Raw genomic sequence first — 26,426 nt, forward strand, 5'->3', positions numbered from 1 at the left:
TAAAGGGCTGTCTCGTTGTGTTTATCCTGCGATGTCTCTTTTTATCAGTGACAAAATTGCTGATAATGTAAATAAAGTGTTATTGAACTTCATATGGAAGAATAAAACCCATAAAATTAGAAAATCAGTCTTATCTAATAGGCGCTCAGAGGGTGGATTAGAGGTTTTAAATTTCAAAGATTTAATTAGCTCATTTAGAATAAATTGGCTACAAAGATGTCTCCGTAGTAATAAATTAATTTGGTACCATATCCCCAATGTTATATTTGATAAATTAGGTGGTTTAGACTTTCTTTTAAAATGTAATTTCATCCCTTCTAAATTGCCAATCTCCCTCTCTAACTTTCACAAACAAGCTTTACTTGCTTGGAAATTGTGTTACGTGCACAATTTTTCCCCACACAAAGAAATTCTTTGGAACAACTCTAATGTCTTAACTCGTGGGAAATCTCTTTTTATTAATAAGTGGTTTTTAAAAATGATGGCAATATTTTGGAATATGAAGAATTTATGACATTGTATAACTTCCCTTTGCCAGCTAAATCCTTCAACTGTGTTATAAAGAGTTTGTCACAAAGTTATGTGCATTTATTTAAAACTTTTCTTTACTTTAATGAGAGGGAAACAATTATGCCTAAACTTTTTTTGGATGGAGTGTCTTTTTTTGATACAAAATGTGACAACAGACATGTCAGACAATTGTTACATTACTCTGTATATACCACCCCAAGATGTAAAATTTTTTGGACCAACTTCTTTGACTGTATTCAATGGAAGAGAGCATGGTTATTACCTGAAAAATTCAGCATATCCAACAAAATAAGAGAGATACATTTTAAGATCTTGCATAATGTTTATCCTACAAATTCCCAAATTGCGAATTATTTTGATATATCTAATTTGTGTACTTTCTGCAATACACATGAAGAGACTTTATTTCACTTATTCTATAGTTGCACTCACATTAAACATCTTTGGAATGACATTACTTTTTATTTATCATCCATTTTTAAACATGATTTAAATTTGTCTATAAAAGATATATTTCTGTTTTTCTTGGATGATGGTCATGCTCTCGATCTTATTGTAAATTTTTTTGTGTTACACTGTAAATTTTTTATACACAAAAATAAGTTTCTAAAAACAATACCTGTTTTTAATACTTTCCTTGTTGAAATTTCGTATAATATTGAATCTCTTAAGCTTATTAATAATAAGAAAAATAATAAGTTTCTTAAAGCTTATGACAATCTTTTTTGTTAATGTTTGAGGCTGTGTATTTTTTTTCTCCCTGTCTTCTTTCTTATTTTTTGTTATTGTATTTTTTTCTTCAATGCAGTGATGTTATTATTCTTGTATTCAATAAAAAAAAAAAAAAATATATATATATATATATATATATATATATATATATATATATATATATATATATATATATATATATTTTTTTTTTTTTTTTTTTTTTTTTTAGTTCCGGTTTACCTTTGAATGAATGGGAGACTTAATTGGAAAACTCAAATAAATATGAACATTGCACTTTGTGATTTAAGACTATTATAATATTGGGCATGTGTACAAATGATTCTCTTTCAATACTGAACTGCCTTTGAGTTAGAATATGATTTTTTTGAGCTATTAAGTACAGGAAGTTATCATGTTATGCTTGCAACCTTTTCACTTGTTAATTAAGTTTATTTCCTCAATAATGGATTAATGAATGATGTGTTGTTTTTTGCGCAGGCAGCTGTGTGGGCAGATGTGGAGAGCAGTTCAGCCGTGGACACATCTGCAACTGTGATTACAACTGTTTTGTTCATGGCGAGTGCTGCAAGGATTTTGAGGACATCTGCACCGCCAGTAAGTGCCTCACCACATTCCTACATTTTTTTTAGTCACTGTTTTGTTACTAGCTTACATATTGGTGAATATTTGTAAAATAGTAAATAAAAACATCTATCTATGTATCTCCACCTATAAATGGGATGGGTGGGTGCTATTTGAAGGGTGGTAATTTGAAGGTGTTAATCAAATTAACTAATGATATTTTTGTTTACAACATTCATTGAAAACCTTTTTCTTCAGTTCCCTATCCAGTTCACAAATTTTAATTCAAAAATGTATTCTCGTATTATGTTTTATATTTTAATAATACTAATAAAAATACAAATAAGATTTTATGATTGTACTGTAATTATTTAATGTTAGTTTTTTTCAATAATTTTTTAATGTTATAATTTGTTTTAACTTGAAGAGACAGGATAATTTTAACTGAATTATACAAAATATAAAAAAAAAATAATATTATAAATATATATATTTTTATTTTATTTATTGCTTTATATTTGTTATTTATTTTTCAGTGGATGTTTATGGAACTTTTAGACAAATTCCAAAAGAAAAAACTGTTTTGTACTATGCCATATTGACGTATAACGCTTTTAAGTGATGCAGTGGTGCAGTGGGTAGCACGTTTGCCTCACAGCAAAAAGGTCGCTGGTTCGAGCCTCTGCTTGATCAGTTGGCGTTTCTGTGTGGAGTTTGCATGTTCTCTCCCTGTTGGTGTGGGTTTCCTCTGGGTGCTCCGGTTTCCCCCAAAGTCCCAAAACATGACGTACAGGTGAATTGGGAAGGCTAAATTGTCCGTAGTTTATCTGTTTGAATGAGTGTGTGTGTGGATGTTTCCCAGTGATGGGTTGCGGCTGGAAGGACATCTGTTGTGTAAAGCATATAAAGCATATAAAGTGGCAGTTCATTCTGCTGTGGCGACCCAGGATAAAAAAAGGGGCTAAGCTGAAAAGAAAATGAGTGAATGAATAAAGCTTTTAAGTCTTCGTATAATTTAGAGACTATATATTAAAATGTCGTTTTAAAACATTTTTTAACCCCCCACCAAGAAAAAAAAAAAATATTTGGATTGTATCCCTTAACTCCTAATGTCACTAGTTAACACAATCAATGCATTTTTTTTCAACACACCCTATAATTTCTAAAATATCAACCTTTATCAAATGGTAGATGTCAGTAAAAGTACCAGCATTAATACTATGAAAATCTGAAAATATGAAGTGTAAGACAAATTCATTTACAAATATTTCATCTGAATAAAACAGTTTTAAATACTAAATCCTCTTTATTTTTATAAGTATGCCATAAAATATTTCAGATTCTCATTTAACATGATTGTGGTTTTATTGTAAAAAATAAAGAAATAAAGAAAACAAGTGAGCAACATTTTTGTTGTTGTTGTTTTTATAGACCAACAATGCTGCGTGTGTAAATCATTATTTAAAACAGACATACTTTAAATGACCTTAACAGTCGTTATTGAAAACAGTCAAAATATGGTCAACCATTTGGTGGAGCAGACAGTTTAAAGAAGTATAAAAACTGTGAAGAAATCTGTCATTTGGCTCAAGAGACTGTCATATTTTTTACTTTAGTGAAATTATTAAAGACTTCACAGCAGATAGATTTGTGTAACCTGGGGCTGATTCCTACATCTTAATAAGTGTATCTGGTTATAAAAACACTGGTTGTAACTTTAAGTAAGTTGCAGCAATTGGTTAACTTGGGTGACTTTTTCAAAATAGTTCGTTTGACAAATGCTCTGTCCCAATTCGCATCTGTCATAAATTGTCATATATGTCCTAATGTGTTGTCTGTGTTCATGCAACTGGCTTTAAAGAAGAACATTTTTTGGATGCATTTATTTTAGGGCATAATGCAGCCTCTCATCATTTTCTTACCCTTCACTGGCTCCAAACCTGTTTCGAGTTCCTTAAACATAATAGAAGTTATTTTAAAGAAAGCAGGAAACCGATAACCATTGATTTCAATTAGTTTTTCGTACTATGGATGTCAGTGATTTCCAGTTTTCAACATTGACAGAATAAAATCCTTGAGAAATTTATATTTAATATGTGAAATGCTAGATTTTTTGATCTATAATTGTTGTGTAATTGTCAGGTGAGTCCTGCAGAGGTCGCTGTGGTGAGCCGTTCCGCCGTGGCCGTCAGTGTGAGTGTGATTCTGGCTGTGTTCTCCACAACTCCTGCTGCCCAGACTACAGCACACACTGCGGTATGATGACATTTATTAACTTACACTCTTCACGACTTTACTGACCCAGGAAACTAATGATTATTAGCAAATGTTCAATTTTTACTTCTACAAATGTATGATAAATTTATTTAAAAAAAGACACATTCTAATGGACAAAAATGTAAAACAATAAATAAATTAAGCTGTATAAGACTTGCTGTTTTAATGAACACTAACTTTTTTCATATTTGACCCAGATTTTCCTACTCATATTTCAGTTGTCTGTCTGTTTTGACTGCATTCTTGTCTTTTTCAGATGCATTTTCCAATTTGCAAGCTCCAAGAAGCTCCAAACCAAACAAACCAACAGGTGTTATTTTAATGTTAATTTGATTCTCCTTTCATTACAACTACAGATTTGTTCGTTTGTTTGTTTTAAGCAGCTTTTGGGAGTCCTTAGGGCTGAATGGGTGTAGTAGAAACTCTAAATCAGTGGTTCTCAAAGTAGAGGTTGCGGACAATGAGAGGGAGTCTCTTGGTGTTTTCCAATAATCGAATAAATTTGAAAAATCTATTAAAATTGCCATATTTTATTCATAACCTACAGAAGATATTTTTTTTCATGACCCTGGGGGTTTTTACGCTAGATTAACACAGCAATCTCGTCAATTGCAGCAGATCCCACTAGTCTAATTAGATGAGGTTAAATTAAAGAAATGAATGATTGACTATACAAAAATTAGACTGCTGCACTTTTTTGTGCTGTCAACATGCTTGTGTTTATATAGGCCTATTGATGTGCGTGAGCCATTGCGTGTTTATTGTTTATGTTTATTACCACCTTCAAAAATAGTGGGGGTTGCAAGTCACATTGTTACTATGAAGTTTGTGGGCTGGAAGGTTTGGGAACCCCTGCTTTAGGTGCTGTGCAGAAAGTCATTATAAGGGCTTTCACACCAGAAGAACTTATTTTTATATATAGTTCTAGAACTATTGGTCGAAGTACCTGCTATAAGTCATGTACTAGGAACACCATTTGTGGAACTAATTTAGTTCCTACTTCAGAGCAGATTCTAATCCAGAACAATAGGAATTACAGTGATTTAAGTGCTCACTAATACTCAGAAAGCTAATTACAGCGAAGATTCCTGATCTGAAGCCTATGTGAGCCTCTAAGAACTTTCAGACGATCGTGAGAGTGAGGTGAAAGGTGCAGATACGTTTCATTTTGGAGATCAAGATGGATCATAAAGAGTCAATCTGACAATGAATTATGAGTAAATATCAAGCAGCAGTCATCCTTTAACAGATTTGTATTCTTTCTTCTTGAAATAAGAAACAGTGGGGATGCATTCTGACTGGAGCCCCTGTAGTACTTAGTTTATATTCATTTTAGATTGAATAAAGACAACATGTATTTTTGTTTGCTGTTTTGTAGATTATACTGAGGAGTGTATTGCAGCATGTCTTGCAGCTCAGCAAAACCCAGATGTGATGAGATATGGTGAGCTCACATCAAAATATATGTGTACTATGGTTATATAAAACCTTATGTGTATTATTTTTCTTGAAAGAATCTTTTATACTCTTAATCTGTATTTATTTGTCTTTCCTCTCTTATGATCCTCCTGAAATCTAATATCCTGATTTAGCACACACATTTTTTTATGAATTATAAAGGATTATGCATTTAGGTCTGTTTTTGACTCAATGTTTTTAAATTTTTGACTTAATGAAATAAACTAAATGTTTAGTACATTTTGATTATAAACGTGAATATGTATGCATAATGATGCACCATTAAAACATGAAACATTGTTCACGTTTAATTTGAAAGTCGTAGTTTGAAAGATTTATGCTCAAGGTTTTTTTTCTTCACTCTCCTATTGGTGAAGTTTTTTTCCCTCTCCGCTGTCGCCACTGGCTTGCATGGTTCAGGATCTGAAAAGCTACTCATCAATGAATTTGCTCTTCAGTGTTTGGACTGTCAATAATTACTTCAAACCACACTTAACTGAGCTAAACTAAACTTAAACACTAAAAACTGAACTACCCTGATCCTGTTACTATGAACATGTATGTGAAGCTGCTTTGACACAATCTACTTGTAAAAGCGCTATACAAATAAAGCTGAATTGAATTGAGTAAATAGTATTAATTTGGTTAAAAACTGTGTGTGTCCTGAATTTGGGCTGTTGAACAGTGACACATTTAGAGAAACTCATTCATTCATTTAGTTTCTTTTTGGCTTATTCCCTTTATTAACCTGGGGTCGCCACAGCGGAATGAACTGCCAACTTATCCAGCACATGTTTTATGCAGCGGATGCCCTTCCAGCTGCAATCCATCCCTGGGAAACACCCATACACACTCATTCACACTAATACACTATAAACAATTTAGCCTACCCAATTCACCTATACCGCATGTCTCTGGACTTGTGGGGGAAACTGGAGTACGCGGAGCAAACCCATGCGAACGTGGGGAGAACATGCAAACTCACATTTAGAGAAATTTAGTTTTTAATTTAATAAAATTATTTATTATTAAAAGATGTTATTTTTAGAAGCGAATGGACTGAGAACTTGAAATTACCATGTTTTCTTTCACTTTCACATTCTCAGTCTATTTGCTTCTGAAAAATAATTCAGTTATTTTTTCCTACATTTTCAAAAGATGTATTTTTGTACCTAAAGTGTACATTTTTGGTACTTTAAAGGTAGGATACATATTAGCACTTAAATGTTTCAAAGATACACTATCGTCTTGTGTAATATGTACCTCTAAGGTATTAATATGGAACCTACAAACGCCTTTCGAAACAATGTTGCCTCATTGTCCGCCTGTGCACCTTTATTTCTGAGAGTGCCCAATTTTTTTTATTTTTCTCAAAGTCAAAAACTGAAGATGCATTGAAATTGCATTATTTAACATAATAAATATCTTTAGTGTCAAATGCTTGTTAGTTACCAGTTTAATTGTGTTAAGAAAAAAATTACCAACTCATTTTTATCAGTAGCTTATAACTTTTTTTTCAGGGAGTGGACTGAATAATTTGATGACTCCATCTGCCTCTCCGTTCCTTGCTGGTGATGTGTCTCAGGACGGCCCCTATACTCCTCTGTCCGCCTCTGACATCCCTGGTAACAGACTGATTAAAAAAAGATAGCCAATAGCAGAACAACAACTACTGGGGAGGTGGGGATAAAGATAGCAAGGCCCCATCTGCTTATTCAAATTTACAATCCCTGCATAAAATAAATGTAAATTTTCACATGTGTCAGCGATACATAAAGTTGAAGTGTGAAATATTAGCCCCCCTTTGAATTTGTTTTTTCTTCCTTAATTAAATATTTCCCAAAGTATGTTTAACAGATTCAGGAAATTTTCACAGTATGTCTGATAATATGTTTCCTTCTGGAGAAAGTCTTATTTGTTTTATTTTGGCTAGAATAAAAGCCGTTATTAATTTTTTAAACACCATTTTAAAGACAAAATTATTAGCCCCTTTAAGCTAGTTTTTTTTTTCAATACTCTACAGAAAAAAAACATCGTTATACAACAACTTGGCTAATTACCCTAAACTGCCTAGTTAACCTAATTAAGCCTTTAAATGTCACTTTAAGCTGTATAGAAGTTGCTTGAAAAATATCTAGTGAAATATTAGTTACTGTCATCATGACAAAGATAAAATAAATCAGTTTTTAGAGATTAGTTATTAAAACTATTACGTCTAGAAATGTGTTGAAAAATTCTTCTCAAACAGAAAATGGGGAAAAATATGAACGGGGGGCTAATGATTGTGAAAAAATTCAGGGGGGGGTAATGATTCTGACTTCAACTGTATATTGCATATCTTGCATATTAACATGATGTACATTTGTGCAACCCTAATGCAAACCTACAAACATTTTATTTTACTTACACACACAAATACTGCTAAACTTAGATTTGTCATGGCATTTATTTATTGCTGCTCTCTGGTGATTTTAAGTGCTTCTTTGTTTCTTTATTTGCATGAAAGTGTCTGCTTAATAAATAAATGTAAGTTTTAGCACATGCTTCAGAATATAAACTGAACGACTCACATACTGTCACAGGTTTGTCTTCCAGTCCTTCTGAATTTCATCTGGCAGAATCGGATGCTGCTGCTCCCCTCCAGCCAGCAGGGGCTTCCTCTGAGAATCCACAAGCTGTACCGGTGCAGGTGTCTCTCTCCATCAGCGGGCAAGCAGACAGGCCATCCAGCAGTTCAGGCAGACCCAGCATTCCTGCAGACATCACTCAGGCTCCAGCGGACAGCAGCCCTGCTGGACCAGGTATAAAAATTGCTCATACATTTAAAATGAACAATTTATAATTTATTATTAAAAGATGTTATTTTTAGAAGCGAATGGACTGACAACTTGAAATTACCATGTTTTCTTTAACTTTCACATTCTCAGTCTATTTGCTTCTGAAAAATAATTCAGTTATTTTTTCCTACATTTTCAAAAGATGTATTTTTGTACCTAAAGTGTACATTTTTGGTACTTTAAAGGTAGGATACATATTAGCACTTAAATGTTTCAAAGATACACTATCGTCTTGTGTAATATGTACCTCTAAGGTATTAATATGGAACCTACAAACGCCTTTCGAAATGATGTTGCCTCATTGTCCGCCTGTGCACCTTTATTTCTGAGAGTGCCCAATTTTTTTTATTTTTCTCAAAGTCAAAAACTGAAGATGCATTGAAATTGCATTATTTAACATAATAAATATCTTTAGTGTCAAATGCTTGTTAGTTACCAGTTTAATTGTGTTAAGAAAAAAAGGTATAAAAATTGCTCATACATTTAAAATGAACACCAGCATTTCGAAATATTTTTAATGATTTATTATAATTATTTAACATATTCATATTCTAAAGGCAAAATTATTAGACCTGCTGTGAAATTTTGATTCTTTTTCAAATATTTTTATTAACTAATAAATGACTGTTAAAGTCATTTAAAGAATGACTTTTAAATGATGGTTTACACACACAGCATTTTTGGTTTACAAAATAAAAAAATAAAAACATAATCATGTTGTGCTACTACACTTGATTTTGGTTTTATTGAAAAAAAACAAACAAGAACAGTTATTCATTGTTAAATGAGAATTTAAAATTTTATGACGTATTTCAATAAAATAAAAATGATTTAGCATTCAAAAATTTTGTTTTATTTTGATTCTGGTTTTAAATAAATTGGTCATTGATAGAGCCAGTTCGGTGGATGGGGATGTTTGGGAGGCCTAAGGGCTGATGGTATGTATGTATTTTTTATTTAGTGCCATGTCAGCACCCAAGGCTATCTTCATGGCAGGAATCTTTCAACAATAAATATACAATTTAAAAATCAAAAAACAAAACAAACATAAATTAAATAAGATTTTTTGTGTTAATACATGATAAAAATTCGAAAATCTTTTCTGGTTTCACTTTGTCAAAAATGTCCTTCAAAGAGTTAAATTCATAAAAAGTCCTTCTGGAATCAGTAAAAGCAGGACAGTCCAGTAAAATATGTTTTATAGTAAGAGGAGTTATGCAGCACAAACACTGAGTAGGGTTTTCACCTTGAAGCAAAAAACCATGTGTTATTCTCTAATGCCCAATATGACATCTGGTAAAAACTACTTGATCAAATCGATTCTTAAAATGTCTTAAAATTCTGTGTGAAACTTGAGGTTGGATTTCATGTAATTTATTGTTTTCTAATGCATCCCATTCCTTTTGCCACTTGTTTAAAATGTAAGCGTTGATAAAAGGTTTCATCTCTGACGGAGGAATTTGGCATTTGTTCACTACTTGCTTCAAAGCATCTTTAGCAGCTGCATCAGCTCGCCCATTGCCTAAAAGTCCGACATGTCCAGGAACCCAGCAAAAAATGATGTGATAAAACTGATTTTGTAGTTGAACTTTAGTTAAAATATTATCAATCAAAGGATGATCATTCGTTGAAGCCTAAGGGCTGATGGAAGGAAGGGCTAATGGAAGGAATTTGGCCAGGACACCGGGGTTACACCCCTGATCTTTACATAAAGTGCCATGGGATTTTTTATAACCACAGAGAGTCATGACCTCAGTATAACATCTCATCGGAAAGACGGATGTGTTGGGGGAAAAATGCATTGAGTGTGTTAACTAGGGACATTAGGAATTAAGAAATGCAATCCAACATTTATTTTCTTGGTGGGGCGGTTAAAGGGATAAACAACATTATTTACTGAGACTAAATAAATTTGTTAGTAGAAATTAGGTTTAAAAATATTACGTTGAAAAAAAAATCACTTCGCTTAACAGCACTTGTAAAAAAGTTAAAAAGGAATTCAAACTTTACAGGATGACTGATGATGGCAAGACACCCCAGTGTCTTTACTGAAAGAATCACATGCTCATTTGAATATGCTGAGTTGGGGCTGTATTAATAATGGCTAACTAGTAAAATATTATGTCCTGTCATCATGACCAATAAAAATGCTGATAATTTCAATAGTATCTGGATGCAGCCTTTATGATGGAAGCTGAGATTGCATCACTCAGCGATGCAATGTCAGACACAATGCACTCAATGGAGTGAGTAACGTCACAGTGAAGGGTAGGGTTAGGGGTGGGGTTAGGTGAGCACATTAAAAAGCATTGGATGCAGCTCAGATTGCACTGCACCGAGTCTGCACCCAGACCTCTCTCAATAATTTAGCTTTTACTGTGTGTTTGTTTGTGTTTATTCTTCTTTTGTTTACCTTTCTTATTTCATTGTTTTTGTATCATAGCTTGGTTAAAAAGGCAACATTATCCTAAATCTTAACTCTTCCAAAATATTGATGAAAGATATTAAAGGTTGATCTCTGTGCCTCAGGGCCCAATCTCTGCAGTGGAGTTGTCATTGATGGAATGGCTGCTCTTTTCAACGGCTCCATTATTGTTTTCAGAGGTACACATTCTGCATTTTCCTCCATACTGTTGGGGTATAACGTTAAGACATTATGTCTTAAGTATTCAATTAGAGACATTAAGTGAAGTCTTGTCCATCCCAGGTCACTTTTTCTGGCTGCTGAACCCCAAGACCAGAAGGGCTGGTCCTGCTCGCAGAATCACTGAAGAACTAGGCGTCCCGTCACCCATTGACACGGCCTTCACGCGCTGCAACTGCCAGGGCAAGACCTACATCATCAAGGTACTGGAGAACACCCAAAACAACGTCAGTACTTTTATTTGCAACTGTGTGTTTAGAAAATACTACAAAATGATTCTCTTAAGTGAAAATACAGATACTACATGAAAATTAAGTTAAAAGTATCTGGCCACAAATCCTCACTCACTACCCTTTGGGTTAGTGCCTGTTTTGAGTTAGGAATGAACCACCAGTTACTCTAGCATTTGTTTTATTTGTGGCAGATGTCCGTCCAGCTGCATGACCAAAAATACACTTAAGTAAATGTAAAAAATAAAGCTTTTAATACTTAAGTTATGCCTATTGTGCATTAAAAAGGGTCATGTTTTGGTTTTGGGGGTCTCCAACAACAGGCTGATATGCATGCAGGTCAAAAAACACTTTCATGGTCTTATAATAAGCATTTATTTTTACCTAATTATCCCAACGACTCCCATATGATTCGTTTCGTGGTTTATTTGTTCACAAACCCCTCTTTAATGCGATGCTAAATTCCACCGATTGGTTCGATGATCTAGTCTGTTGTGATTAGTCGACTGCGTTTAGCGCGAGACAGATAAAAATGCCCACCACGTCTTATCAACAATTTTGAAGTAGCCAGATTGCAGTGTGTGTGTGAGCCCAATGCAGGAGTGCATTAAAGCAATGCAGTTTAACACCAGCATATTGCTTTATTCTTTACCGTGACACACATTCAGTATTAATCCTCACAGTGGCAAAAGCTGAACTAATTTAAAACTTGACCACTGCACCTGTGTAGAAACAACTGACGGTGGCCTTAGCAACAACAAACGGCAGTGGATCGTAAGCTTACAAATGTATTTAAATCCATAAACAAAGCGCCACGCGTTGCGTTTTTAATGTTTTCTTAATGTGATACGAGAATATAAAGAGATAACCAGATACAGTACAAGTGGTTACAAGTAACAAAACAATTGAATACATAATTTGCAAGCTAGAGAAAACAAGGAGGCAACCAATTTAATCACATTTACTAACACTTGTGAAATGGAGGAAGAAACTGATCCATGAACCTTGTACTGTAAGGTTCTTGTCAAGCTCTGACAAAGTCAAATACATCAATAGTCTTTCTGATCCTTCTTCTTAACAAACGGCCGATAAATTCCCTTTATATAAGTGTCTAAATTGCTAAAGCGTTCGTCAGAAAATTGACGGGAACACTGCACAAGGTTGGGGCTATAATGCTCAGGTATTTTTGCAAAAATAAACATCAACCACTGACTCTTCACAGCCCCATATTTAGGTAGGGAAAAAGACACTAACTTTCCCTGACACCTCAGAGCACAGTGTCTTCGCAACATGATTCAGCCGGGATCTGCTACAGTGTTTGTTTTCCTCTTTTTCTTTCTACAGTGTTTGTGGGTGGGGCCGGGGGTATCAATTTTCCCGGGTCTGCACATGCAACAAATGAGTCGACTCTTTTATAGATGAATCAATAGTTTTGAACGGTGCACTTTCAGATTTAAGCCTTGACTGGATATTTCACTTCACTCGGAGCTGTGGATTACACACTGGATGGAAGGTCATTTTCAAAAACCCATGATACGGGCTCTTTAAGATGTCAATGTACTTTTTTTTTTTCAAAGGTTTGGAACAGTTTTTATTTTTATTTTTTGAGTCAATTTTCTATCCATTTAAAGGGTCATTCAGTTTCTCAACGCCATTTATTATTGGAAAATCACAGAATGTTCCTTTAAACCTTTGGGGAGATTTGTAACATTTAAATCATCAAATAACTGATTGAATAAAAACACTCCAGTATACTTAACAGATAACTAATAGAAATTAAGCTACAGAAAACATTAAGAGACTTGAAAATGTTTGTGGATGTACTGGATTTAGGATATTTGTTTTATTCTACATTTATAATGTAGCACTGATCAAATTTCTTACAAATAGTTTTTTTAAATTGACATTTTTTAAGCTGTATAAGCAGTATAACAAGCTAAAACAATGCACTTGATCATACATGTTAAAGGGATAGTTCACACAAAATTAACAAAAACATTGTTTTTATTATTCTGTTAAACACAAAAGACAATATTTTGAAAATGTGGGAAAGCTGTAGCCATTGACTTCCATAGTAGGAAAAACAAATACTATTATAGTCAGTGGTTACAGGTTTCCAGCTTTCTTCAAAATACCGTTTGTGTTCGACAAAAGAAATGCATACAGGTTTGAAACAAGTGAAAGAGTAAATGGCGACGATTGTCACAATTGGGTGAACTATCACTTTAAGCATGCACATTTGTTTATCATATTTAATGTGCATCATCATCTTATTCATCAGGTATATGTTTCACACAGCAGATGCCCCTCCAGCCACAACCCAGTATTGGGAAAAATACACACTCGCATTCACACACACTCATACCGTGAGGCGACAGTGCGAACCGCTGAGCCACCGTGCCACCTTTAATGTGCATATGAAAGAAAACAAAATGTTAAGAATAAACAAAAACAGTTTTTCTTTAGAGATGTTGTCAATTACAGATCAGACTACTTGTACTTTTAACTCAATAAAGTGCAAATTCTCAAATACAGTACAGTAATCAACTATTTTACACAACTTTGCTAACCGACTGAACTGTATATTTTCTCTTACTAAGGGTGACAGTTACTGGAGTTTTGAGAATGGGGTTTTGGAGTCTGGATATCCAAGATCTGTGTCGCAAGATTTCGGTGGGCTCAGCGGTGACATCACTGCTGCTCTCCCAGTCCCAGCCACCAGAAAGAGGCCCGAATCGGTCTACTTCTTCAAGAAAGGTGCTGAATAGAGCCATCTGCCTCATGTGTTTCTATTTTGCATTTTCAATTTGTATTTTCTATTTAGGGGGTAAAGTTCAGAAACTCTCTTTTCCTCCTGGAAGTGGACCAAATTGCAGTGGGAAGAGGTCTAAAAATGCTGACAAGCCCTCCAAAAATGGCAAACAAGCAGGTAATCTTAAAGTAGTTTTTAATGCTGAATTAAGGTAAATAATTTGTATTAATAAGTGCTTTGAAGGCATTTAAAAAACATATTTTCAGGAAAAAAAGGCTCTGTTATGGTTGAACACTTTAAAAAAAGGAAAATGATAAAATGATGATCTGCCACTGAAATAAATGTGGCAGCTTGAAATAAAACATTAATAAACATGTTTTAGTTCTTCTCACCCCACAACAAGCCTTTCAATTTACCAGTACTCAAAATGGGGGAAAATAAAGCATTAAAATATAAATAGAAGTTCTATTTTTAGCAGCATTCACTGGATTACTGGAGATCACTTTCTTAAAATTTAATTTACTTCCATTTATTTTCCCTCATGTCGTTTCAGACCTTTATGAGTTTCTTTCTTCTGTTGAACATAACGAAAGATATTTTAAAGAATGCTGGTTGCTGGCCATCGATCGACTTCCATAGTAGGACAAAAAAATAAAAAAATCCTGACCAGCTCTCTTTAAAATATCTTCAGGAAAAAGCAACTCATACAGCAGAGGGTGTCCAAACTCAGTCCTGGAGGGCCAATGTCCTGCACAGTTTAGCTCCAACTTCTTTTAACACACCTGCCTGGAGGTTTATAGTACACCAAAAAAGAGCTTGATTAGCTGGCTCAGGTGTGTTTAATTGGGGTTGGAACTAAAAATTGCAGGACACCGGCCCTACAGCACCGAGTTTGGACACACCTGTCATACAGGTTTGGAACACATTTTCATTTTGAGAAGAATCGTTCCTTATATCGTTAACCACAACTACTAATAAGATATAAAATGCGATTCATGATTGCTTATGTATCATTTGACAGAAATCCAGCTATCAGGGGAGATCAACATCAAGTTGAAAATGAAGGGTTTTCCCAGTGCTGTGTCATCAGCAGTGTCCATGCCCAACCCCAGGAAGTCTGATGGCTTCGATTACCTTGTTTTCTCCTGGCGTAAGTGACAATATAAGTGTTTTGCAAGGGACAAGACGTGTTATATATATTGCTGACTTGTGTACTTTCATTATTCCAAATGCTTTGCAACCAGAGCGATTTGCATAAATCATACATTAATAGCCCAAAACACTCAATTTGTGCAATGAAGACGACAACTCCCATGATTCCATACTTAGTCACGCTGTCAAAAAACTGCAACTTTGTGAATACGCACACTGTAGCAACAAAGATGACATACCTAAAAGTGGAGTGTGTTTGTAATATTCAGTTGTGTAATAGTAATGAATCTGATATTAATTGAGTTATGACATTTGAAGTGGCGCATTTATTACCTCCATTTCTGTGCTTTTTACAGCTAAAGTCTTGAACGTCAAGATTAGCGGTGATCTGCCTGCTTTGACTGCTCCTGCCAGCCACTCGTCACAGCAGAATGACATCACCAAGTGGCTCCACTGCGCCTAAAACTCCAGCGTTAAACAAACCGCGCCAGCAGCTGCTCTGCGAGAATGATTCTCCATTTATTAGCAAAACATAGCATCAGGATGATTACTCACAAAATGTAAAATAACAAATCTAAAGCAATGATTTCAAGCACACTGAAACCAAACATTAAACATAAAACAGCAGTGAGCTGATGGTTTTGAAGAGTCACGGATGTGAGCTCAGTGTTTCTGCCGGGCAGACGCTGGAAATGCAGCTGGATTTAGAAAGGGGAGCCTCTGCTGAGCCCTCGACCCCGACCTCCACGAGGAAAACCTACAAGAAAAAATTAAAACCAAGATTTTTTTTTTCCACAAGATTTCTCCAAAACAAATCTGAAAGCTTCTGTATGCATTTACAATATTCTCTGCTTCATTAAAACTCAGAAAAGCTTTCAAATGCAGTCTGTGTGGTGTATCTGTACGAGTAAGAGTAGCAGGCTCCAACCTCACCTCTCCGGATCAGCTGGTTTCTCCGGGGCAGATGGTGCTGAGGAAGCAGACGGCCTGCGGGTTTAGCCTGACCGCTACTGGTGCTAGTGTCTAAAGAAACGTATTGAAATTAGGTCAAATGTGTGATGTCAATAACAAATAAATGTGTCAAAGTACAAAGTCACAAGTAGTTTTTAAATTCATGTTGGCTGCATAAGGTTTAAAACATATTCATTGTTAAGTATTCAACATATTCATTGTTAATAAATATTATATATATATATATATATATATATAAACCCCAGGAAGTCTGATAACTTGGATGAGACATATGATATATATATATATCCTATGTATATGGATTATATATATATATATATATATATATATATATATATATATATATATATATATATATATATATATATATATATATATATATATATATATATATATATATATATATATATATATATATAAATAAATGATGTTAATCATAATATTGATCATAAAAATGATGTTAAGTTTTTCAGAGAATAATCGCAATAGACTTTTTTCACATTTTCGGGTTTCTTAGCAGCAGAGAAGTCATTATAGTTGGATAAACTTGAAGCCCACTGAATGGGCCATTTGCTCAGAAATTAAAAGTTAGTCAATAATAGAGTAATCAAGACTTTCAGAGAGAAAAAAGAGGGAGAATACTGTGATACTGATAACAGCAGACAGAAGAGAGAATAACATCAAATTCACTGTCCCGCCCAAAGATGCTGCACGAGAAACATGTTGCATAAGCAGTATTTAGTTTTTTTTTTTATTTGATGCAAAGATGATTTAACACAAAAGTATAGCTTTATAACTGTACATATAATTATTTGAGAGAGAAAAAAAAACATTATGAAAAAAAACTTCAAGGAATAAAGATGCTGATGACAGTTAAACTAGTCAAAACCAGCTTGTGAATAGGGTCCATTACCATTCCGGCAACCCCACACAATTACTATCCTTATTATTATTTATTTCTTGTACTATAATTAATTTTGCACCCAATATCATGGCTAACACAGGCATTACTGCTATGGTCAAATTCCAAAATAAATACTAATATTAATATTGTATCTTTTCTGCATTTTTTATTTTAAAAATACACACATCTGCATTGTTAATTATTAATCCTGATTATTATTAATGCTACTACTCCTGCTGTTAACACTACTAATACAATTACTATCGTTACTAACAATACCATAACTTATTTCTACCATAACGGTTACTACTACTATTAGCCTTATTCTTACTTCTACTACCATCACTAATATTGACAACTACCATTGTTACAACTATCATTGTTACTATAACTACTACTTCCACTACTGGTACAACAACAACTACTACTGCCACAACAACCACCACCACCACTAATACTACAACCACTACAACAACAACAACCACCACTACCACCACTACTACAACAACAACAACAACAACAACAACAACAACCACAACCACCACTACTACTACTACAACAACAACCACTACTACTAATACAAATCACCACTACCACTATTACAACCACCACTACTACTACTACAACAACCACCACCACCACTACTACTACTACAACCACAATCACCACTACCACTATTACAACCACCACCACCATTACTACTACTACAACCACAATCACCACTACCACTAATACCACCACCACTACTACTACTACAACCACCACCACTACTACTACTACTACTACTACTACTACTACTACTACTACTACTACTACTACAACCACCACCGCCGCTGCTGCTGTTACTACTACTACGCAAGTTTATTTATATAGCACATTTTATACACAATGGTATCCCAGTCCCTGTAAAAATTTGAGTCGAAAACTCAATACTTGTTTCTACTCCAACTATTTGTAGCTAATAGTAAAACGTAACAGTAGGTGATGCTTACTTTCATATGTAGCAAATTTATCATATAAGATTTCCTTTTGAAAACATTTATTTTCGGAATGTATTTAGTGGATATCTGGAGAGTTTTATCACAGTTACATAAAATATTTAAAAATAAATGAATAGATGAAAACTGAAAGGAAGCAAACTAAGAATAAAAGCAACATGAGCAACGCTGTGTACCTGCAGAACTAGACGTAGGCTCTTGACTGGTGGAGGGAAGACTGGCATCATCAGCCGGTTGTGCAGAATCTAGCTCCAACTGGCCTTCTAGACACGCTTCACTACTCACCCTGAAGACAGACACACACATTACACAACCACATGGAAGACACTCAACCACTCAAGAACAAATCATGAAACTGTAGTAAGTGCCCACCCTTCGCTCTCAGCCTCAGCCACGAACACGTCATCTCCATCATCTCCTGGCACAGCCTCTCCTGGTGCACTCAGGCTGGCGGTGGATGTGCTTACCATGGGCACTGACTGAGAGGCCGTCTCCGAAACATCCGACGGGTGACTTTCGGTGAACACGGTCACTGTCAAGACAAACCCAAGCTTTATACAAACAGTCAGAAGTAAACCAAACATGAGGATAGGGGGCATGAGTTGAGCAGCTGTTCACCTGGAGCGGCCACTTGTAGAGGGGTGGTGGGCACACTCCTGCCTCCAGACTCCTCATCATGAGTGGGCAGGAACAGTGGACTTTCATACATTCCCAGTCCTGCAGGAGACACACAGTTACACACTCAATCTAACAGCTGCATTTCCATTCAAATTATAATATATCGTAAAACATTGATTTTCATCCCATGTCTTTAAGACTACAAAAATCCTGTAACTATGAATTTTTATAAATGAAACTGATTTTCTACAAGCTGAGAAACAATTTTTCCCTCCACAGTAAAACAAGTTGCCCTTCAGAATGGCAATTTATACACAGAAGCAAACTCAGTCATTTTATTTTGGCTATGGAGGCAGTACCTAATGTTTGTGAAAACGACTGTTCTAGAAGGTAATAATGAATTTAAGGATTGATTTTCACTCATTTGCAGAATTAATTAAACGTGAGATTTTTTATGTAGCACTAGTATGTTTTTAGCAATAACCAAATAAAAATAATAAAAAATATTTTATGACAAAACTTGTTACAATTTAAAGTAAAGATCATGTTCCATGACGACAGTAATGCACTTTGCTAAGAACTTTTGGACAGCTTTTAAAATACGATTTTCTCAGCATTTAGTTTTTTTGTTATTTTTCGTTTTTGAACCCTCAGATGTAAGACTTTCAAATTCAGTGATCCCTCGCTATGATGCGGTTCACTTTTCGCAGTCTCTGGGATTTTTTTTTGTGCAATTCGACATGCTTTTTTTCTACAGCGCATTGTGTTCTGCGGCCTGATTAGTGCATTGTGTTCTGCGTCCTGACTGGCGGTAGACTGTTGGAATATCTAGCCAATTACATGCGTGTTCAATAAGAAAAGGTCTGGAGAGGGTTTTCTTCAATGCCAAAAATGTTAGTAATTTATTAGATACAAATGAATAATTCGATGACAGAGCTCTGGGTTACGTTACCCTAATGCAATACAAGAATTACATTCAAGAGGTTCGCAACTAACTTACATTTCCTGACTCCAGCATATATACACAACTGATCTTAACAGGTGGAGTTTTGGTTTAACGTCACTTATCAGTCATTCTGCAGTCCCTTGGCTCTTTGTAACCCCCAGACATACTTCCTCTTTCTGCAACCCTTCTCTGCATACCAGAACTGAACAATTATGTGCATCTTTAATATATTTCACAACTTCTACAAAGATCATGACAACTTGTGACATGTCCAGACAGCAGTCTGGAACAACCCTAAATTTATTCTTATTCTGCTTTTTCCACAAGTCAGCAGTTCTACTAAAAAGTATGCAGCACAGTAAAAAAGAGGAAGTGTTTCAGGTCAAATGTGCTATTATACAACAGAAAAATATTGATTAATATGTTGTTAGTCTAAACATTTTTCTAATAAAAAATAAAGACACAAAAGTATTAAAAATAAATTCATTTTTTCCTACAAGACCATTGTCAATTAATCTCCCCTGTGCCATGTCGCCTGTATATTGCAGAATGTGTTCAGCTTTCCAAATTTACATAAATCTTTGATCGCTATCAGTGTGACTTTGAAGTGCTGTATTGTATGTTTGCACGTTTTCTCCCCACAATGTTGACAAAACGCTCTGCACAGTCAAAGGAACCTACGGTGACACCCAAAATGCAGACGAAGATGCTAATTTTTGGACATGGTAAAGGTAGAAGTTACGCAGCTTTAGGGCGCCATTATTGAATAAATAAATGAAGATCAAATGGTTTTGATCTTTTGGTTTCATTCTATAATATTGGACTTATTTCTCTACAAAGGTTCATCTATAATCATTTTTAAAAATAAAGCGAACAACTTTGCAGATTTCGCCTATTGCGGGTTATTTTTAGAAAGTAACTTTCGCGAATAACGAGGGACCAATGTAGCTGAATCCTGGCCAAATATTGTCCTTTTCCAACAAACGAAACAATGAGAAGTTATTTATATTAAATGTGTGCATTATATAATAAAAAGTATTCAAAATAGAATTTGAATTATACTTTTTTATATATGTGCTATCAGTCACCACTATCCAAGGTCAAGTAGCGCAGCATTTCTTAGTTCTGATACATTTAGTTTCTACTCTACAATATACACTAGGGGTGTCAAAATTAATAAATTTTTTCGATGCACCACAATGCAGACGTGTACAATTTGGTATTGGTACATTAATAGATCACCAACAGTTATTACGTACTGACTACATTTATCTCGTATGCGCTATGTAGAATATCAATTGATCGAGGCGAGGTCGAGTAATTAAAAAGCTCTAACTAACTAAAAAGTAGATAACTGCACAATTCACTGCATGAGAATTTACTGTACAGTGGTTTGCTGACACTGAAGCACAGTAGAACCAGGAGACACTATTTTATTTCTAGGGAGAAAATGAAAGCACTCTCTCTCTCTCTCTCTCTCTCTCTCTCTCTCTCTAACTCTCAATTTGGACATTTGAACTGCTGGCATGTTTGTACTGTAACTTTTCCTCTCGTCTATTGCTATTAAAGCGACACTTGTGGACCCTGACATGAGTGTGTCTGCACAGCAAGTTTTCTCTAAGGCATCTAATATGGATTAGCTTTGATAGCTGCGCAAAATGCACTTTATTACACGCATATAGACTGTTCCCACGCATTCTTCACTGTCCACGTTACTCATCGGTATACAGTGTTGCCAATTTTAGAGCCAATCGCAGCCCTCTCTGTTGAGCGTGTGAACATAATGTCCAATCATAGGGATGTAAGAACACTCTCAACAATGCTCAAAAAGCAAGCAGAATAATATTTACATTTGTTTATTTGCTATAAATGCTCATGTTTTTCTATGATTGTCCTTAAGTTTTGTTTGAAACATTTAAAAAGAGTGTTTTTTTGAGTGACTAATTTGTTCTTTTTGATTTGTTGGAAGAAGATTGCACTTTATTTACAAATGTTTTATGTGATATTCCTGTTTTGTACATAAATCTTATTCACATCTTTGAAAACATAGCTAGCGTGTCTGAGCTCACCTCCATGTGTGGCCAGATGGCTCAGGTCAGAATGAGAAGAGCTGGCCTGAGGCATCATGTCCTCTGGGGGGCCGAAACGGAAGCGAGGAACTCCAGCCACCTGAGGGGAACTGAGACAGAGAGATGCATCATATATCTGATGTTTATTGATGTATCGCTTCATTTAATAAAAGGCTGAACGGCTGCGGTGACTCACTGAATGGCCTCCGCAAAGCCATCTGTGCGGTGTGGCACCACAAGAGTGGGAGTGCTGGGAACCATTCTGTCATCGTCATCAAAGAAGTGTTGCTATGAAAAGCAAAACATTTGTGGTTGGAAGCACTCACTCACTCAATGTGAAGGATGTTTATAGAGGCTAATGCATAAGTTTGCTCACCATGCTTCCAATACCGGGCGTAAGCTGCGGTGCGCGACTCATTGATGGTCGTCTGCTCTGTCCAGACTGCCTCTGTGGAATATGATAATAGTGTGATCAGAAAATTGGTGGAATGTAAATTATGTAGTTAGAATTAGAATTTTTTGTTTCTTCAGTATTTCCTATAATATTTTTTTCTTCTGGAGAAATTTCTTATTTAATTTTAGCTAGGATAAAAGCAGTATTTGTTTTTAAATTTTAAACCATTGTAAGGTCAATATTATTAGCCCCCATAAGCAATATTTTTCTATTGCCCACAAAACAAAATATCGATATACAATGAGCTGCCTAATGACTGCGACTTGCCTAGTGAAGCCTTTAAATATGACTTTAAGCTGAATATTAGAATCTTGAAAAATATCTAGTAAAATATTATGTACTGCCATCATGGCAAAGGTAAAAGAGATCAGTTACTAGAAATTAGTTATTAAAACTATTATATTTAGAAATATGTTGAAAAAGAACCTTCTCCTCAAAAGGCCCGCCCTCTATATTTTTTCTCCCAATTTACCCCTAATTTGTAATGATTTCTAATAATTACTAAAGAAGATACATTTTTTGAGTTTATCACCAGAACTATAGTAAGTGTATTGAGTAAAAAAAAATGGCACAGTATCGGGATCGGATCTGTATCTGTAAATACTCAGAACTTTGATATTGACATCGGATCGGTTTTAAAACAAAAAAATGGTCTCAGCGCATCCCTACTCTTCAGTAGCTACAGTGCAAAAAAGATCTAATGGTAGACATTTGCTTCTCATTCAGGGCTCTCTATGCTAATGAGGAAGAGGTCATCACTAATGGATGGAACTTCCCCCTACAATTACATGTAAACAAAGGGAAAATGTCAATCAAAGTGTTTCTGCAGTATAAATCAAGGGTGATTAGAATGAATAAATATTTACCATTAGAAAATGGCTATTTTCATACACTGTTGCCACACAACTGTGTTTAAACCCCTTACTACCCTGAATTGTAGCACCCCACAGAAACAGACTACTGTGCAATTAATAGATTTTTTTATTCTCGTTAATCTACTGGATTAGCTGGCCAAGATTTTATTTTTTATTAATGTAAATTTACTTATATTTGTAAATTTACACTGAAAACGTTTAATATATTGTTATCAATAAATAAATATGCCATCCAAAATGCTTAAATTGCTTCAAGCGCTGGCTCATTTTTAAAGTACAGATTGGGCACCAGTATTGTACAAAAATTAAATGATAAACAACCCAGCATGTGACTGGTTTAGCATTAGACACGTTGTGTAGTTCATACCTGCATGATAGGAGGTCCAAGTTCAGGGACAGGGTGGATATTAAGACGAGGTGGAGGGGTGTGATGTGGTCTGCGGGGGGATTGGGGCAGACGCGGGGCGAGGGAGGTGGTGGTAGTGCTGGGCAGCGGCGGGTGCTCTCTTACAGGCTCAAGAGGGAAGGCCTCCAGGGTGCTGACACTAGCTTCACCTGAAAACACAGAGAGAAAAGTTACTCATTCAGTATTCATAGAGACAATGACCTGTCAGTTATGTAGAAAGTGGTCATATTGTATACGAGCTAGTCTTTACTGCATACATATTTTTTTCATAATGGAAGGCTGGACTAAATAATGTCAGAATTGCTTGAGATCGAAATGAATTAAAAGTGTTGCTGTACAGCCAATCAAATTGCCATGTGGACTAGGTGGACTATTGTCTGTGAATGTTAAGACTATTTGAAAATACAAGTATAAAGTGTGTTCTGTTGGTGTGAATGAATTCATTTATGACTCAAGCATGCATGTGTTGTTTTTAGCATCTGCTCAAAAATCTCATTTAAAAAATATTATTCCCATTTTAATGTTGAATTAAAAAAATGTAGCGGATTTTGCCTATTGCAGGTTATTTTTAGAACATAACACCCACAAAAATGAGGGACCACTGTAGTTGAATCCTGGCCAAATATTCTCTTATTTCAACAAACAAAACAATCAAAAGTTATTTATTAACGTGTGTTCATTATATAATAAAGATAATTCAAAAAAAAACTTTGTAATTATATGTGCTATCAGCCACCACAATCCAAAAGGTCAGGCAGCAAATCAGTTCCCATTTTAATGTAGAATTGAAGAAAAAGATTTAGATGTTAATGAAATATGTCTCGTTTAATCAGTAAGCATGAGAGAGAAAAGAATCCTCACTGCTCTGAGAGTCTGGTTGCTTCTGGGTTGAATCAGATGCCTCTTGACTCTCTTCATTGTGAACACTTGGATCAGCTTCCCCGGCACCCTGCTAACAAACCATAACCACCAAAGAACATAAAAAAGTCAAGAAACAGTCAACAGTTTTTTTATTTTTATTTTTTATTTTTAATCTTAAAATCGATAGCTAGCACTTTAGTAACACTTTACTTAAAAGTGGGTCTTCAAAAGTGCCATGAATAGGAAAGAGATTTTATGCATTCTTATGACAACTGTCATTAAGTGCCATTCACCTAGGTTTAGATTACATTGTTTTTGTCATATCAACTTCACAACCTATGTCTTGGCATTATCATGGCAACATAATTTGTCATAAATCGGTCATAAACATGATTGTCATGAGGTCATTATAACAGCTTAATAAATATTTTATTTTAATGACCAATTAAACTTGTAACAGTGTAGTTGAGGTCAAGAAAAATATTAATGATGCGGGTATAAAAATAATGAGATAATTATAGTAGCCTCATGGCAATCATGTTTATGACAGATTTATGACAATTTATGCTGTCTTGATATTATCAAGTTGACAAAGACACTGATAGTCTTTGCTATCTTGGTAATGTCAAGCTGTCATGATAAAGACAAAAACAGGTTGTGATGCATTTGGCTATGTCCATTTGTCAAGGACATCTCAAATAATATTACCTTTGCATTTAAAATGACACAACTGAGTAAATGACACTTAACGTCATGCATGTCAACATTGGTGTGTGAAAATAAGGAATTTTATGTTTATTGCCACCATTCATAGAAAGACTAAAAATGTAGGTGAAATACCTTTATGGGTATCCTGGGAAAAATAGGAGGATAGGCAAGTATGCCTGATGAAAAACATGGCTTGTTATATTATGATTGTAAATGTTTCAAGTGTGTCTTATAAACACCCCTTCCAGTAAAAATCAGCTCATTTAGAATTAACAGAGATGCAATGTTTGGACGATAAACTATTCAGCTCTACTAGATACTGTAGTAAATTAGTATCCCATACTGGCAAACAATATTATAGCAACAATCTTTGTTGGTTTGCATGGCCTGATGTAGTGGTTGCCAACCTGTCACCAATCTTTATCACTCTACCAGTGGATCCTGAATATGACTGAAGAATTAATATAAGAAATGTATGTACTAATAGGGAACAGCTTGCATTGCAACACGTTCATATTTTACACACGTACAGGGCATTAAGTTGAGAAAAAAAAACAATATTTTTTTTATTAAACAGTTAAAATGCAAGCCACATCAGCAGCATGTAAAACTCTCACTGCTAAAAGTAAACAAAAAAGGCAGCCATCAAACTGAAACACGTTCAGTGAGATTGAGCTAAAAGCTCCCATAATAAAACTTAGCTGCATTCAGCAGTTTGACTTCTTATAACTTTGTGAATTGATGCTGCAAAACATTTATAAAACCACATATAATTGCTAAATTATTTTATGATGTGGTAGTATATTCAGGGCCCAAGCCCAAAGGGCCTAAGTCCCTGTTGTTCTAAAGATAACTATTTTTTTATTTAGGTTTTGGGAATTTTGGGGGCCCTTAACATGCTCAAAAGCTCTTAAAACTTTAAACATAAATAATTTGTGGTTGCTTACAAACATTGATTACTGGCAGGTTAAATGTTTATGCCTGCAGTGTACTGTTCCTAAAGCCACAGAGGCTTGGGCCCCTCAATGCTGCTTGCAGCTTTAGTTATTATTGTTGGAGGCCCCAAGTTGTTATTACCGGTAGTAAAATTGTATTACAGCTCATTTATAAAATGCTAATGTAGTAGGCTTCGTACAGAAGTGTCATTACAAATTGTTTAACAATCTGTTTAAAGCCGCCTTATATGATCTGATTGTTGCTAAAGTAACAGTGCATTGTCACCCAAATTCCCACCCCTCCAAATGTAATCCAGGTGGATCCTCAGATTTTCTTGGTTGCATCAATTAAAAAGTTATAAGTAGGTTAAACTAGTGCTTTACATAGTTCAAAAATGTTCTTAAGCTGGAAATTCAAATAAAAGAATGTGGCTTTATTTGTGTCAAGCATTTTTTTTTTTTTTTGATGGGTAGACCCGGGGTTAAAGATATTGGGCTAAAAATAA

The 26,426-nt window shown here is 34.9% G+C and overlaps 2 protein-coding genes across 9 annotated transcripts in view; one reads left to right on the plus strand and one right to left on the minus strand.

Moving 5' to 3' along the window:
• The window catches only part of prg4a (proteoglycan 4a), a 29,967-nt gene extending 13,913 nt beyond the window's left edge, over window positions 1–16,054 (plus strand). For all 7 annotated transcript variants that reach the window (XM_087238870.1, XM_087238872.1, XM_087238867.1 and 4 more), the window contains 12 exon segments: window positions 1,741–1,857; window positions 3,967–4,080; window positions 4,358–4,411; window positions 5,480–5,545; window positions 7,080–7,184; window positions 8,142–8,360; window positions 10,926–11,000; window positions 11,104–11,243; window positions 13,871–14,027; window positions 14,095–14,199; window positions 15,044–15,172; window positions 15,531–16,054. In XM_087238870.1, coding sequence (XP_087094996.1) covers window positions 1,741–1,857; window positions 3,967–4,080; window positions 4,358–4,411; window positions 5,480–5,545; window positions 7,080–7,184; window positions 8,142–8,360; window positions 10,926–11,000; window positions 11,104–11,243; window positions 13,871–14,027; window positions 14,095–14,199; window positions 15,044–15,172; window positions 15,531–15,637 — 1,388 coding nt within the window. In that variant the 3' untranslated portion in view covers window positions 15,638–16,054.
• LOC141378042 (nucleoprotein TPR-like) overlaps window positions 15,675–26,426 on the minus strand; it is a 55,751-nt gene continuing 44,999 nt past the window's right edge. The window contains exons 42-51 of one of the 2 annotated variants that reach the window (XM_087240719.1): window positions 24,278–24,365; window positions 23,378–23,565; window positions 22,058–22,129; window positions 21,878–21,969; window positions 21,682–21,791; window positions 18,667–18,765; window positions 18,421–18,580; window positions 18,225–18,334; window positions 16,108–16,197; window positions 15,675–15,931 (exon numbers count right to left, since the gene is read on the minus strand). In XM_087240719.1, coding sequence (XP_087096845.1) covers window positions 15,879–15,931; window positions 16,108–16,197; window positions 18,225–18,334; window positions 18,421–18,580; window positions 18,667–18,765; window positions 21,682–21,791; window positions 21,878–21,969; window positions 22,058–22,129; window positions 23,378–23,565; window positions 24,278–24,365 — 1,062 coding nt within the window. In that variant the 3' untranslated portion in view covers window positions 15,675–15,878. Of the gene's footprint in view, window positions 15,932–16,107; window positions 16,198–18,224; window positions 18,335–18,420; window positions 18,581–18,666; window positions 18,766–21,681; window positions 21,792–21,877; window positions 21,970–22,057; window positions 22,130–23,377; window positions 23,566–24,277; window positions 24,369–26,426 lie in introns of both variants that reach the window. The other variant, XM_087240718.1, reaches the window with a different exon arrangement.

Source organism: Danio rerio, chromosome 2 (genome assembly GCF_052040795.2).
Source record: "Danio rerio strain M-AB ecotype USA chromosome 2, GRCz13ab, whole genome shotgun sequence".
NCBI lineage: Eukaryota > Metazoa > Chordata > Actinopteri > Cypriniformes > Danionidae > Danio > Danio rerio.